This window comes from Pituophis catenifer, unplaced genomic scaffold (genome assembly GCF_029215685.1).
Source record: "Pituophis catenifer annectens isolate HBS135680 unplaced genomic scaffold, rPitCat1.0.hap2 SCAF_1, whole genome shotgun sequence".
NCBI lineage: Eukaryota > Metazoa > Chordata > Lepidosauria > Squamata > Colubridae > Pituophis > Pituophis catenifer.
Genome location: NW_027256881.1, coordinates 39,086,889 through 39,102,828, shown reverse-complemented (window position 1 = coordinate 39,102,828; position 15,940 = coordinate 39,086,889). Strand labels below are relative to the sequence as shown.

General features: G+C 39.2%; 3 protein-coding genes across 7 annotated transcripts in view; 1 reads left to right on the top strand and 2 right to left on the bottom strand.

Annotated features, from left to right (window-relative positions):
- The window catches only part of KLHDC3 (kelch domain containing 3), a 46,573-nt gene extending 46,401 nt beyond the window's left edge, over window positions 1–172 (bottom strand). For all 3 annotated transcript variants that reach the window (XM_070932307.1, XM_070932311.1, XM_070932310.1), the window contains exon 1: window positions 20–172. The gene's annotated coding sequence lies outside the window, so the exon portion shown is untranslated. The remainder of the gene's footprint in view (window positions 1–19) is intronic.
- A 1,389-nt stretch (window positions 173–1,561) lies between these two features.
- Window positions 1,562–7,384, top strand: MEA1 (male-enhanced antigen 1). 2 transcript variants are annotated; one of them, XM_070932316.1, is made up of 4 exons: window positions 1,562–1,623; window positions 3,168–3,450; window positions 3,560–3,662; window positions 5,628–7,384. In XM_070932316.1, the coding sequence occupies exons 2-4, from the start codon at window positions 3,178–3,180 to the stop codon at window positions 5,789–5,791; spliced, it is 540 nt and encodes a 179-aa protein (XP_070788417.1). In that variant the 5' UTR covers window positions 1,562–1,623; window positions 3,168–3,177; the 3' UTR covers window positions 5,792–7,384. The 2 variants fall into 2 exon arrangements, with proteins under 2 accessions (XP_070788417.1, XP_070788416.1); XM_070932315.1 differs by having other exon boundaries at window positions 1,573–1,683.
- A 1,226-nt stretch (window positions 7,385–8,610) lies between these two features.
- The window catches only part of PPP2R5D (protein phosphatase 2 regulatory subunit B'delta), a 55,800-nt gene continuing 48,470 nt past the window's right edge, over window positions 8,611–15,940 (bottom strand). For both annotated transcript variants that reach the window (XM_070932305.1, XM_070932306.1), the window contains 3 exons: window positions 12,681–12,753; window positions 11,261–11,377; window positions 8,611–9,265 (listed from right to left, as the gene is read on the bottom strand). In XM_070932305.1, coding sequence (XP_070788406.1) covers window positions 9,128–9,265; window positions 11,261–11,377; window positions 12,681–12,753 — 328 coding nt within the window. In that variant the 3' untranslated portion in view covers window positions 8,611–9,127. The remainder of the gene's footprint in view (window positions 9,266–11,260; window positions 11,378–12,680; window positions 12,754–15,940) is intronic.

The following is a 15,940-nucleotide window of genomic DNA, read 5'->3' as shown; positions in this document are numbered from 1 at the left end:
GCTCATTCTCGCTCATTACCTGCCCGGGAGAGAGGGAAGCGGGGCCGACCTGCGGCCCCGAAGGGTCATACCCGCTCTAACGGCCCGGCTAAGTCCAGTTTTCTCCTCAGGCGACTCAATCTCTCTCTTTCCCTCTCCCTCATCCAGGCCCAGCCTGAGTTCAGCATCGGCGCGTAAGCGCGGAGGTTGTCCCACTCACTAAGGGAGCTTGGGAAATGTAGTGTTTCTACGTTTGCGCGTCGTTTGAAGTGTAAGGTTGCGCAAGAAAAGATTTGAAGCGCGTATGTGGGGAGGGGGGAGCTGTTTCTCTCCTCACACATGCGCTTTGGAAAGATGGGAAACCCACCCATTTATCGCTCTTTAACTGTCATAATTGACAGTTTAACTTTAACCACCAATGAAACTGTTGAGCAAAAGGACAATTAAGATTAGAACAGTGTGGGATCCTCCCCCTCCCCTTGATATTTTAAAAGGGGGGGAAGCGATAGCCAACTGTTTTGTCTAAGAAGTTTTAATAGATTCCTATGTAGGATTTTTGGATTATATTACTCGTAATATCCCTTCTCATTTATCCGCTATGATTGTATACATTTATAGTTTAGGCATTTAATATGGATTTAGTCACACAAAATTAGGCAGTGGATGCGTTGTACAAATATAATGGCTAAGAACTGATGAAAGAAAAGCTGACTTTTTAACCCAGTTTAATTTTAAGTGAGAGTAGAAACTTGGGGGGGGGGTGTATTTCTCCTTATTGACAAATCTATAACAATATTATGCACATGTTGTTGAATATGGACTGAGGCTTTAACCTTTAGCAGCTTTGCATTTTACTACCATCTGGACTGGATGTTATTAACTAGGATTTTTTAAATTTTATTTTTGTTTGTTGTGTCACTATTGCATCAAGGTGTTTCTACTATGCAACTATTTTGAGAGATATATACTTTTAAGATAGCTGAAAAATAAACCACTTTTACTTTTTTTCTGTGACAAATAAGACAGTAGTACCTAATAATAGTCTTCCAAATCAAATAAGCTTTGGAATTTATGTAGCCTATTGAAATGATCATCAGCCAACAACCATGTCTTGTGCTCTGATCTGATGCAGAGCTTCTGCCCCCAAAGCTCGCAGCTGAATCGTAAAGCTTCCCCCCTGTTGCCTTTTAAGAGATCAGTATGTTTTGCACCACAAGGCTTATGTTTTTCATCAGGGAAAAGCGGGGGGGGGGAGGGCTAATAATTCACCTTTTCAATGTAATCAATGTAAACTATTTCAATGAAATAGTTTGTCATGGATTTCTAATACATACTAGCTGCGCCCCGTTCACGGGGATGTTTTTTTTTCTTTTCTTTTCTGCAGAACTGATCACATGTAAAGCACCTATCAGAGCATTTTTGCAGGCTACAGAAAAGGGAAAAAAAGGACATAATCGTGAGAAGGGCGGAGCTAAACATGGTGAAAGACGTTGTCAAGTCTCAGAGTGCAGCGTTGGCTCGCGTCGTCATAGTTACGAATCCTCCAGCCGCGCTTAACTATGACGCTTTTCTCAATGGCCGGATGTGCCTTGCTTCCGGGGATCTTTTAGTTCGGTCTTCGGCAAGAGAGAGCAATTTGTCTTGGTGAGGATAGAAGATTTTGTAGCGGTGGTAATGGTGATTGCTGACAGCTCTTCCTAGCAGGTGCAAGGGAATACTTACGTTGCCCGTTCGTACAGCGTGAAATGGGATGAGCAGGCGATGTTGGAAATGGAGGTTATGATAGGGGGTAATATGGGAATATAGAGGGCAAGTTTCAGCATCAAAAATATTCTCATATATGACCTTGTTTTAATATCGACAGCAACCCTGAAAGGTAGATTAAACTCTTCAATTAAGATAAAAAGAGCTAGTAAAGAGGTATAAAACTGCGTATCATAGATTCGACTCGTAGCTTCCTCTTTGTGCCCAATTAATTCGGAGTAATTAGTTAAGCTAAATTCGAGGAGATAAAAAAAAAAAAGACTGCACACTGCCTGTAGTTAAACTAAAGAAACCTCCATAAGCTGCAATAATTGACATCGGTTTGGATGGTATTAAAACGGAATAAGAGTTGTGGGAAAGGAGACTGTCGATGGTAAAATGCTGATCTAGCATCTTTATTCTGAGGGTGGGCAGCGTAGGTATTATTTATTTTATATGGAGTTTGTGGTTGTCCTTTGGCTGCTAGAAATAGGCTTTGGTCTTAATTCTACCCTTGTAGGCTAAACAAGGTTGCTGGGTACATGTATAAGGGGAGAAGTATTAATGTATTGAAAAGTTAATTATGTCTTCTAGTGCGTTAAATTATTGAATGGAGCCTATTTTATAATTACATGGTAACTAGGAATTTTGCTGCTTTGAATTTGCAGGATATTTTATGCAATAATTTTATATAGATGTATTTTAAAATTGTTTTGGCTTTGATGTCTACTGCTGAGGTTCTAATTTTTTTTTTTTTATGTATATCTATCTTTTATCTGGGATTTTCACCATTTTTCTACAGGATGTTTCACCTGTTTTCTAACTTTCCTATTTTCGAATAGGAAAATAAAATATATTGAGTGGTTTTGACAGGTTCTACTGTAATTACCATAGTAAATAGGACAGGTTTTATTCTGTTCCTATTCATGTCACTTATTTTCCCATAGAGTAAAATTTGAAACATTAACAAGTTATCTGTAATGGTTACATGGCTTTACATGTTTGAAAAACTAATTTTTGACTGATACTCTGATCAAGAGTTTGCTTAGAATGGTATCACAGATTTGGCAGGATTATTGATTATATTAGAGGCTGCAATCATATGTTGTGGTTTATTTGGTTTTGCACTGGCATATTATGTGAACCTTGCCTACTGTGATTTTTTTAAATAAATAATGGTTAACTACTATAGCATTGCATGTGTAAAATTGTTATAGGTAACAAAGTAAAAGTTTCACCAGTGACAGAAACAGAGTTTCTGAAAATGCTGGATACCTACTGTACCATGTAGTACTTAAGCATGATAATTATGTGTGCTAATTTAGAATGGAATCTGCTGGGACAAACTGATACCTCTTGGTTCCCTACACTCTTTCCCAATTTTCTTTACATTCACTACTTTTGTGATGCCAGGTGCTGATATCAAGTTTCTTTTTTCTCTACAGATCCAGTTGCATGGCCTTAGAGACAGTAGTTACACAGAGAATGGGTCCAGAGAGGATCTGTCCAAATGAGCATGAGGAGCTGGGGCTTCAAGAACCATCTGATGGAATTGTTGATACTGTTGGCGAATGGAGTAGTGAAGAACCAGAAGACGAGGAGGAAGAGAGTATCAATAATGGCTATGTATATCAGCCACTGAACCAAGAACCGGATCAGGGATCAACAACACATGAATTAACAGCAACTAGCACAGAACCAGCCCTTGACATCAATCAGCGACTTCAGGTGGCAGTTTTGTTTCAAACACCCTATATGGGAAGTAATGTTACCAGGAGAAAATTAATGTATCTTTACATTTTGATTAATTTTAATGTCCCTGTGTTATCATATGCAGGCAATGAGACTACATCTGCCTGACCCACCTATTGAAAGTGATAATGAGGATGAGGAGAGACTTGTAGCTCAAAGCAGTCACAGCTCAATCCCCATGGATCCAGGTAATATAACAAAACTTCCAACTTTGTGTCCTGATAAAATTGTATAAGAATATAACTTTATTTTAGACATTTGATGCAGATAATCTGACACATTATACTATTTCATCTCTATTCATATAAAAAGCTGCAGTCCTTACTTCTTCAGTGTCACCTTCAGTGTCACCTTGTCCAGCCAAGATTATTACTCCATTTGTCTCTACAATTCTCTGAATTAAATTTAGAGTTTATCAATCTAGAACTAGTCCACGAGTTCTTCTTTTCTTAATCCTGCAGTATTGGTATGTTTGCATGTAGATTTCTATTTCATGTTAAGCTATAGTGTGGTTTTAGCTTAGGATAGTCTTAAGAACTCTGCCATGTGCTTTGTAGGATTGTATGCTAATATAGTTAATTGTAGTTGTCCAGTAATAAAAATAAACTATGCCTTTTTGATATATGTGAAGCCACTCTGCAGTGTATATTATCACATCTACTTTTGTAGTGGCTTGCCAGCTATTATTATTTGTTTGATTTGGAAATAAAACTACAGGCATAATGGCCTAATGGAAGCCATAACCATTAGCAGGATTTCTTCTCCTTGCCTTTAGTCAGGCATAGAATAGGTTTGTATGTCATCCTAATCCAACTATAATGAGGTTTAACATAAGCAAATAGTCTTGTATGCTACTATTATGCCATTTCATCTCCAGCTGTTTAAATTATTCTTTGGCAATTGCCTGATTATTGTAACTAGCAGAACGAACATTATTTATCAGAACAGCATGTAAATACCGTGTTTCCCTGAAAATAAGACCAAACCGAAAAATAAGCTCTAGCATTTTTCAGGATGCTTGTAATATAAGCCCTACCCCAACAATGAGCCCCAGTTAAGATAGTCAGCATTGTGTTTGCCCTCGGCATGGAAGCCAGCTCAACATCACTCATGTTGGGGGGCACCCGTGGGGGCCGGGGTGGAGCAGGGAGGGGAGTCCCGGATGCCTCCTGGGGATGTGGGCTCCCCGCCCTTCTCATTTGCCAGGGATGTCACAGGTGGGGCAGTGGGCGGGAGGCTCGTCCCACGTGTGCGACAAAGCTGGAGGACAAGGTTGGACGGTGGGGGTCGACCACGCAGGGATCGCAGCGTGGTATTACCCCCCATTTCGCCACCTGCTTCGCAGCGGTGGCACCAGCAGCAGGCAGAGGCACGGGGGAGGAGGCACATGATCCAGCCCGTCAGACGCATCGTGTGGCCGCCTGCCCCATCGCAGCCACAGGCAGTCAGATGGTGGGATGGAGTGGACAGGCGGCTGTGCAGTGTCCAGTGGGCTGGATCGCGTGCCTTCCTTCTGTGTCTCTGCCTGCTGCTTGGAGCATTCAGACTCACCTGCACTGCATGGGTTGCACAGCTCAAGAGTGCGCCAGACACCATCAGTCCCCACATGCTCACTGCCTCCTGTGCATGTGTGGAGGGGCGCCCAGCTGGGCCGGGGGAGCAGGGCCAATCCCTCGCCATCTCCAAGGCAGCCCCACGGGCCAGATATGTGGTCTGGCCCACAGGCCTTGTGTTTGACATGTCTGTTGTACATTAAAAAAATAAGACATCACCTGAAAATAAGCTTTAATGCATCTTTTGGAGCAAAAACTAAGGCCCGGTCTTATCTTCGGGGAGACATGGTAACAGGCTGGTTATTTGTGTTATGTAGCTATTTTGATCTTCTCCTTTTATTAGATCACTAGCCCTTCATACTAGTTTATTTATGTTGAATGACAGAACTTTAAACTAAAGAACATTCCATTCAGGATGATGGGTGATTTTTGAGCCATATATGTTTGATACATAGTAATATATATATATATTAAAAAATTGTTTGCTTGATAGTGTGGGTGAGTTACTCCTTTATCCATTTAGATTGAAACTACATGAACAGTCTCCAGGATGGAGATTATTTTTCATCCTTTGCCTTTTTTTTTTTTTTTTAATTCTAGAACATGTGGAATTAGTGAAAAAGACCATGGCTGGAGTCAAGCTCCCTACGCTGAGCATTCCTGCATGGGCCAATGAGATATCAGATGAGCAGTGGCAGGATATGGTGCAACGAACACTGCAAGACAGACAAAGTCAGAATGGCTTTAAGCCAGAATGGAAATGAAGAGCCCCAGTGAGCTTGCCTAAAAAAAACCACAGCAGCTAAACTGGAGTTAATTACTTTAAACGATCTTTCTCTAAAATGATTAGGTAGTTATCTCACCTTTCTCCAGCACTGAACCTATCAATTCATTTGGTAAAACTGCAAATAATTTACCAGTTGTCTATAGTACTTAAGTTATAAATGCTTAGTGGTGGTGACCGTGAGGCTGTTTTCTTAATCCTGAGAAGAAAAAAGTGTTTTGGATATGTGTTTAGTCTGTTCTTTCTTCTCTTCCCCACTACCCATTGTGACACATGGGCTAAAGAGCTAAACGTGGCTATGAGGTGCAGTCCAGTGTATCATCTTTTCAAGAGATCATTTTATTTAGTTCTGTACATACAGGGACATCTGTACAAAATCCAACACTGTCATACTATGTAATACTCTACTGAAAATAAAGTACACCATATGTACATAATGAATTGTAAAGCAGCTTAATACTTGTGTCCAGGGAGTGAATGCATCATTTAGTTGCTTTTCTCCCTGCTCTTGGGAAGGGCTGTATAAGACACAAAAGAGGCAGCTCCATCCCTATCCATGTAAAAGTAAGGGAAGGTAAAAGCTGAAATAGGGACAGAAGCAAGGGTTTTAAGTAGAGCTAGATTAAGGTAGAGCATAACTGGAAGTTGTGTATAGCTGAGGTGGTCATTTGGCTTGAAGTGTGATTTTTTTTTTTTTACCTCTTTACATACAGCTTTTCTGATAGTTAGATATATAGGACACTCAAATGAATTGGCAGCAAACTAAATTTTAATATTAGGTCCCAAACACAAGTTCCCTGATCCCAAAGAAAGATTAGACAAAGCCTATATTTACATCTAAGTGTACAGCGTATGATGCTCACTTACAGCCCTGCTTCACCTATGTAAAACTGTAACAGGCATAGAAGTGCTGTGTAGCATACACGTGGGTAATGAAGGATATTTTCCTATGGTCCTTCTCATTTACAGAGCCCAACCTTGACAGGGAATAGATAAGCAGACAACCACATGTTGGTGTTAAGGAGCTCCAAGTTTTCTTTTGTTCCTCCCACAGCTAAACCACACTTTGAAAAACCAGTGGCTGAATGTGCAAGCTACTCAGTGAAGCTTCATTTTTGTTTGATTCTATCATTGAACCAAGGGACATCTTGCAAATCAATTTTAAATTCCTGTTTAACTTCCTTCCACATATGCTTCAACTGGTACCTTGCAAGAGGATTAAAATACGTCCTTATTAGTATGAGAAACTACAGCCAGACAGAGCATCTTGAACAACAGATATTGAAAGTATTTTGACAGCAGACAGTGGAGGTTAGCATCATCATATATTCTAACGTCAGTTTCAATTCTAAGTGCCTGTCCTCATGTAGTTAAAATACTATCATGCGCAAAATAAGGGTTGCCAAAGTAATAATGTCCTGCGGGAGGGAAAAAAGCTTGTGAGAACTCCAGAAATAGGCCAGTGAAGCTTGAGCATGCTTAATGATCACAGAATGCTGATGGACTGTTAGTAAGGGGACAAAAATGGTGGAAAAATGAAGAATTCCACAGAGAAAAATACCAAAGAGGAATATATCAGACTGAAATTTGTTTGGCTTGCATGATGGGTAAGCCCAGGCACTGTGATTTATTCAATAATTCATGGTTTAAAAGAATAGCATGATATAGGTACCCAGCCTGTGGCTTGAGTATCAGTATGGAAAATTGGCAAATGTCCACTTTTTTTAATTTCAGTTTTTTAAGAGTTAAAAGATGTCTCTGAAGAGGTAAATTCGGTGAATATTGAAATGAAATATGCTACAAATAAACTTCAATCAAGTCATTAAAGGTACAGTGGAACAGAATGGTGTAAGTAAATAGACAAGACAAAATTACAGCACATGGAGTTTTAAACAAGAACATGAAAAAAGTCTCACAGTCCAATTCAAAATTATTTTCTGATATTCCAGTGTTTCCCAATAAGGCCCCCCCTAAATGAGCAATAAATGAATAAAACTCTCAAGGGAGGAGGGCGCTCATTAGAAACACTTTTTCTAAAGCTAGAGCATAGGATATTTAACCAAAGGATAGTGAAGGCTTCCCCTTCTGTGATTACCATGATCCAAATGAAGTCAGCAGCTTTTCAACTATGAGAAGCTGTTAAATAAATGCAACTCTTATATTCTAGCTACTCCTACTTCAAAGAAATCTGAAGGCTCCAAATTATATATTCCCTAAGGTGAATTTCTGCTACTTCTTGATATTTGGTTTCCTGAACTGACGAATGGGGCTAGAACAGCTGGAAGTCACATAAATACTGAAAATAAAACCATACTAGGTGAGAGACTATTGAGAGTAGAAATTTAGCAACAGGGAGAGGAATTAACTGGGAAAGACTAGATCAGTTGGTAAATGGAAATTGGAATTTCCTGCATTCTTTATTTAATTTTTCCTATGATTTTCAGTATGCAAAATGCATAAAGCTGTCTAAGATTTGCCGGAGCTTAAAACCCAACAGCTGAAAGGAAAGTTGGCATTGTTAGTAGAGAATGTGCTTAACAGCTACTTTCCCTCCAGTTCTAACAAAGATAGACAGAAAGCAAGACTCAAGTAACACATTCATGCAGCAGCTGCACAATAGCTGCCAGGCACATAGATCAACTGCAAGCCTCTATTTGGAAGGTGAAATTCATTGAAAGCATTATCTAAATCACTGGATTTGGAATTATGCATGGCTGCTAATGCAAACACAATTTCAGGGAGGGGAGGATGTACAGTATCACCCTTACTCATAACGACCAAACGCAGCTGCAATCTTCATCAGATTAGCTATTTATTCTAAGTTTTATGGGAGGGATGTATCACATTATTCTCAAGAGAAAATGGCCTATACGACCTGTTTAGTCAATAGAACATAACATTTCCGTTATGCAGACCACCCAGTTGTGTGATAGGTGGAAAGAAGAGATCGGTCAACGGCTCTGGATGACTGATAAACAGATAAATTCCGAATGCCCTGGTCCTGGGACTGCAGGTTTTTTTGTTTGTTTGTTTTTTGTTTTTTTACAAATTTAGGAATTAGAATGTTCCTTTCAATGGAATGATATTCTCAAAGGTTCCTAGGCTCCCATCACACGTGCACACAAAACACAGCCTTAAAAGATTTAAAGCAGGAATAAGTGAAAGTGTGGTGGGATATGAGGTACAATGTAAAATCAAATTGAACCTGAAAGAATGAGAATGGATGGAGGACAGGCACAGGTCACCATGTTCATTCCCTAGCTATACGTTAGAACAAAGTGCATTTCTGTGTACCCTCCAGGGTCTCCCTAGCCCGTCAGAGTGCCTCCTGGCTTGAGGTGAGAAATTCTTCTGCTCTCTTGTGTGCTTCCAAAGCCTTTATGGTGTAGACATCCTGAGGAAGCTCTGATTTCCGACGCAGCAAAACTTTCTCCTTCTTTATATCTTTTAGCATCTAAACACAAACACATAGCAGATTAAAAGTCGTTTGTAGGATCTGCAAATTTCTCCCAAGAGCTAACTTGATATTATGTATAGATTACCAAATCATGGCCAAGTTTGGTTTAATTAGGGCCATCTCCCAAATCCATAGAATACCTATTTGCTCACTGTACCCAATCTGTTTTCAGATGATGACATAGACACATGCCACTAAGTCTATGATGCCACTAAATTCTATAATTCTTACAATAAAAATCAATGTAGAAATTGCTAAGCAAGCAGGACAGGGCAGTCTGTGATTTTTCATATGAGGCTGGATTTAAAACCTATCAGCCTTGGCAACAGTTATCAGAGATGATAGAAAACTATGCTCTAGCAATTTTTGGAAGGCCACCAATTAAATCACTGACTAAGATATTTAACTATTTCATTTTCCTTTAAGGCATCAGCCTTCAAGTAATAATAATCAGGCACAATGTCACACAAGCAAGATAACAACAGAATTACCACAGTAAGGAATTAGGTATTAGTGTGCGGCAAGCTAATAATTGAAGTAGGTAAGCTGAGTCAATGATTATAGATCAATATACACACACTACAATGATAATGAAATTCAACATGAAAGAAACAATCTAGACAACACTCTAGTTTACAAATCAGCAACATGGAAACTAAGAAGCAAGCAGAAATACCAGTCAGTGTACCTTGGTGCAGAAATTGAAATACAACCACATATTGTATGTTTGTTTTAACTTATCTTTTACAAAATAGGACCATTGAGGCTCCAAAACATATATCGTAAGAAACAAAGGGAACTCCGCCTCTGACTCATATTATTAGAGATTGCTATTTTTGAACTCTACTTTGGTTTGCTTTCTGTGACAACAGAAGACTGTGGGCATAGTTTATTTTATCTCACTGTAATTATTGCATTTCACTGTATCTTATTTATTGTATCTTACTGTTGTTGATGTTCATGCTTTGATATGGTCAATTGACTAATCAATAAAGTATACTATACTTAATCTGTGGGCACACAATTTTTAAAAACTATTTCCTGACAGAGAAGGTATGATACAAACTCAAAGAGCTTTCAAATTTGGTGTCTCAAATTCAGATTGGGAAAAAAATAGCTAACAGTATGCTAGCAAGAGGCAAAATTAAGAGGAAACAGAGGAAGTACAGAAGGTAGGAGCAGAGGAGTAAAAAGTTATACTCTCCTGCCATATGAAATACAGTGGATATTCCAACTGTGCCCATTCCAAAGCCAAGTCTAATTATGACTGACATGAAGTGTATGAACACTGGAGTTGTGTCATGGACCTACATAATTCAAGAAGCATCACAAGGAAGGACAAATGCTTTTGTTGAAATGTTAAGGCTGTAACTTAACCATCCCAAATGCTATGGGATTGATTCCTTTATGCCTCCTCTTGAACTGTTGATTTTGTCCTTTTATGAAAAAGGTAATTAAGTTACAAAGTAGTCAGTGTTCCAGTTACCCATAGGTACTTATTTAGTCCTAAGTGCATCCAAGCGACTGTTAGTTCATTTCACAGTTACTAGAATAATTATATATGTTTCCAAAAAGCCATGTAAAACAAACAAACCATTAAAAAGAATGCAGGTAAAGGAATGAACTGGAAAGGTTTTGTGACGGTGTTTTGTTTTTGGAACTCAGAAACAGTGGGTTAGTTTATTAACCTGCAGTAATCAGAAATACATCCAGTATGATGTTTTAAAAACCACTGTCCCTCTATTTTAAGCTGTGGTAGCCGACAAATCCTTGCACACGTTTCCTAAACTATTTGAGAATTAAGGATTATTTTCCACCCATTCTGCCTTTCCATAGAGAAACCATGTGCCAATCATTTATGACTAGCTTGCCTTTGAGCCAAGTAAGGGTCTGTCAAAATTTGCTTGCTTGCTTGCTTAAGAGAAACTAGTTACCAGGAACTACACGCTACAGATAGGCTCTGGATCAACTGGGTTTATATAATTAAGTCACCTGTACAGCCTCTGTTTCCATCGTTTTCTTCAGTAGCTGTATGTCCTCTGCAGTGGGGGTCTCCGTCTCCATGCAATAAACAGGAGGCAAAGGTGGGGGTGCGCAATACATGGGGTACTGCAGGAACACAGCACACAGAAAAATGGGAATGCAAGCTCAGCAACTCAAGTACTAGAACGTCAAATGTTTACACATATACACAGATCCCAAAAGGAAAAAAAGGATATAATGTGAATGTTTTCAATTACAATTCATGATCCCTTTGTGAAATAGATTTGGGGATATAAAAGTTACTGAAAACTTTCATTCTTAATTCAGATATTCCTTTACAATAAAGTGGATTGATTCATTTTTTTGTTGCACTGGTGAAAATCCCAATTAAACAAAATAATGAAAAGTATCAAGACGTGATCCAATCTTAACTAAAACCTAACAACACAATTGTTCTTATGCAGCTATTACCTATTCAAAACTAGAATTTCATTCAATATTCAAAGAGGTTTTGAGTTAAAGGAATCAGTGCATGAAAAAGTCTGAATTCCTACAAGAATTAAAACTGGGGGATGTATTATATTTTACATAAAATAGTACAATGATATAGGAGTAATACTATAACATTATCCTTTAAACAATTTTATGTCCCTTAAAATTAAGTTGGATGAATTTTTTTTAAACAGGTTCATTTGAAATGTGGTACTCCATAGCTATATATAAGGTTTTCCAATAAAGTTAGCTATTCTTGTCTTTCAGGTAATAGACAGGAGAAGTGTTATCCATATATTGCTCCAGTTCTGTGAGAGTCAAACATGGAGAAGCAGTAACTTGCAAAACCAATTAAACTTAACTCCTTTTAAGGCACTCAGCAAGCAATGATAATTGCTGTTTAGTAGCTCAGTATTCTGGAGACGAGTACATGCTATATGTAGAAATTCAGATTTCGTCCCTAGAAACTCTATCTAAGAAATCTTACAAATACTGCTGTTAGCAGAAACAGTAATCAGCTAGGTGGACTACAAAGGCAGTTTCTGACATTTATTCCTTTGATGTAGTAACTTACCAAACTTATGAAACACTCATTTAGTGCCAGACTAAGTCAATAAACAGACCTATGATCGGTACTTGGGTCTCCCAAAAAAACCAGACTAGTTTAGTTTGTTTTAGCAACTGTTTAGATGCATGCTTATCAGTTCCAAAATACCATCAGGTAAAGCATGTGACCGCATTTGGTCTTTACACTTCAATTTTATACATTGGAAACAGAAGCTGATAGTAATATTTATTGCACCACACACTAAAGCCACAGTCAGATTTAAACACAGGTTTTAGTTCAGCATTCCTAAGAGTGTTTGGCAGTATTGCCTAAAAATGGAAGAAAGTGTGGATATTTCAAAACCTTCCATCTGATCATAATAATCATTACCTGAGGATTCTGCCGAGCTAACTCCTCAATCTTGTGCCACATCTCTTCTCTTTCCTTCGATCTGAACCTCCCTCTGAAGATGGAAAGAAATTTATTTTTTATATTAAAACTTGTAGTTTATCATTTCTCTAGAGGTCAGATCATGTTACACCATTCTAAATACAAAGCCTGAAAAGCATTAGACTATCCCATGCTACACAGATTCAAATTTAAATACTTCTTTCCCTCCCTTTTCCTTCCCCCACTTATAAGTAGCTTAGAAAAATGTAAAATCGTTCCCACATATGTTGTAAAGTAATACCTTTTCTACTTTCATCCCAGGTTTCAGAATGACCACAATCATTCCCATCCTCCCCCGCAAAAAGCTGTTCACTCATTTCACCCAATCCTATTAACTCAATTCTTCAGCAGGTAAGAGACATTAATAACCCCCATCTCTCCTCATCTTTGAGTTACCCTCTTGGGGGAACGTCTTATCCCAGATTTCAAAAAACATGATAGATCATAAATCTCCATTTAGGCAGGGGATGTCAAACTGGCGGCCCACTGGCCAGATGGGTCACATGCAGGCCGCAGCACCGCAAATGGGAAAAATGTTGCAAAATGTCACATGACGGCAATGTGACATGGTGAGTTTGATTTAGTGTGTTATGGAACTGAGCAGGCCAAAGACCATGAAGCTACTAAATCCAGAAATTTAAATGTTCACTTAGAAGTAAGAATTAGCTTTAAAAATTTACCCTGCAATAATTATTATAAACTTTTAAACTGTTTTTAAAGTGCTGACTGAAGATCGTTATATTTCTTAATCTCAAGAAACATTTACAGATTTGCAATTTATGCTTCTCAGTATGGGCAGTACTCAGAAAAAGGGCTGCACAGAATTGCTTGCTTTCTACCTATTGGTGACATTATAATACTGGTATACATTTCCAGTATGCAAAGTGAAAAACCCATTCTTTCCTTATTCCTCTTATTTGGGTTGAGGAACTCTGCCAAAACATGCAGAATATGAAGCAGCAATGAAAACTGGCACATTTTATGTGTGTTAAGATTTCCATGCGAGCAAAGCCACCGTAGAGTACAACCAGTGGTGAAATGTAAAATTTGTTACTACCGGTTCTGTGGGCGTGGCTTGGTGGGTGGGTGGGTTATATGACTGAGTGGGCGTGGCCAACTTTTTTTTTTTTAACTTTAAAAACCATTTTTTTCTACAGCCTCTTCAGCCAAAGAGATTGTAAAAAAATGCTTTTAAAAGCATTTTTTTCAGCCGAAGAGGTTGTAGAAAAAATGCTTTTAAAAATAAAATAAAAAGCCTCTGATGATTGCACGGATATATAAACTTTTAATAGACTATTGGATAGGGGATGAAATAGTTAAAGACTCTATGATTGCCTGGGGGAGAAATATTGGCTATCCAATTGATATGACAAAATGGGAAGAAATCTGGCTTAAACATATGAAATTCCTGTGGGCAACATCATACAAAGAAAATGTGTACAACATGCTGTATAGATGGCACCTTCCACCTGCTCGTCTTTCTAAAATGTATTCAAATCTCTCACCAAACTGTTGGAAGTGTGGGGAGATTGGCACCTATTTCCACATGTGATGGACCTGTTCCAGGACGACTGAATTCTGGAAAATCATACAGGCATGGATCATGGAAATCACAGGTTATAACCTAATTCTGAAACCAGAGTACTATCTACTGAACATTAGGCCAGACAACATAGGCACAAATATATGGTGTCTGTGTGTATTTATCACCACGTCAGCAAGAATATGTTTCGCCCAACATTGGAAGGGGAAAGACCTGCCGGCTGAAGATTTGATTTTGGAGAAAATTTTGGATTATGCGGAAGCCGACAGACTGACTAAAGCATTGAGAGATCAAAAGGACTCCGTATATTTCCAATGTTGGGACAAATGGTACGTTTGGTTGAACAACAGACGCCCAAAAAGTCAAGTATAACCAGGATTATGTTTAATATATGTTAAATCTGACTGAAGCCTACATACCGTAGAAAGTGTAAATATCATGTAAAGTTCCTGTCACGATCATTTGTTTGACTATTTCTTTTTTTTGATGTATTGTTTTAAATAAATAAATTTAAAATTAAAAAAAAAGAAAAAAAAAGAAAAAATGCTTTTAAAAATAAAATAAAAAGCCTGTGATGATTGCACGGCTCAGCTGGGCATGGGGGTGGGGAGGGATTTTTGCTACCGGTTCTCCGAACCACCTGCCGCCATCGCTACCAGATCGGGCGATCCAGTCCAAACTGGGAACATTTCACCCCTGGGTACAACTAGGTGACTTGGAAAGCAGGAAATATTCAGATTGACTTCATACAATTTCAAGCCTGTTCTTATATGGAGATCATGAAGGTTATACTACAATATGATTTACACTGACAAATTAGATTCCTAAAATGTAGAAGTTCAAAGTAATATTTGAAATCATCTAGTCCAGTGACGGCTAACCTTTTTGCCATCGCGTGCTGGGGGGGGGGGAGATTCACGCGCCCCATAATTCTATGCGCCCCGCCCTGCGCGCTCAACCCCCCTCTCCCCCTGCTCCTGGCACATGATGGCCCGGTGGGCCTGTTTTTCTTTCTCACCTGGCTCCAGATCCTCTCTATGCATCTGGAGAGGGCGAAAACAGCTTTCCCCACCCCCTCGGAGGCCCTCCGGAGGCCTGAAATGGCCCATTTCCCAACTTCCAGTTGGCCAGGAAGTGACTTTTTTGCTGTCCCCAGCCTCCAGAGCCTCTCTTTCCACCCTCCCCAGATGCATAGAGAGGATCCAGAGCCAGGTGAGAAAGAAAAACGGGCCTTCCCCACCCCCTCCAGCCCCTCCGGAGGCAGGAAACAGCCTGTTTCCCTACTTCTGGTGGGCCCAGAAGGCCCAAAAATCAGCTGGCCAGTGCGCACATGCACCCCAGAGCTGAGCTGGCGTGCCCACTGTTATGGCTACGCATGCCACCTGTGGCATGCGTGCCATAGGTTCGCCATTACAGATCTAGTCCAATCTATCTCTGGTGAATGTACCTACTACCATACCATCTCCAACAAATGGCCATCAAATTTTTGTTTAGTACTTCCAATGAACTCTACTGCCTCACAGGGCATCAATTTCACTGCTGAAGAGCTCTTACCATAAATGAATTTTCCTTATGTTTAAGTGACATCAGGAAATGTTATGGCGCCCAGAATCACCTTGCAGAAGAGATGGGCAGAATAGAAATTTAATAAAATAAA

What these genes read in the sequence shown, in the direction of transcription:
- MEA1 (XM_070932316.1), top strand. Translation starts at nt 3,178, where the DNA reads ATGGCCTTAGAGACAGTAGTTACACAGAGAATGGGTCCAGAGAGGATC. An exon ending in ACATCAATCAGCGACTTCAG is followed by an intron (nt 3,451 to 3,559) that starts GTGGCAGTTTTG and finishes TATCATATGCAG; the next exon opens with GCAATGAGACTACATCTGCC. An exon ending in CTCAATCCCCATGGATCCAG is followed by an intron (nt 3,663 to 5,627) that starts GTAATATAACAA and finishes TTTTAATTCTAG; the next exon opens with AACATGTGGAATTAGTGAAA.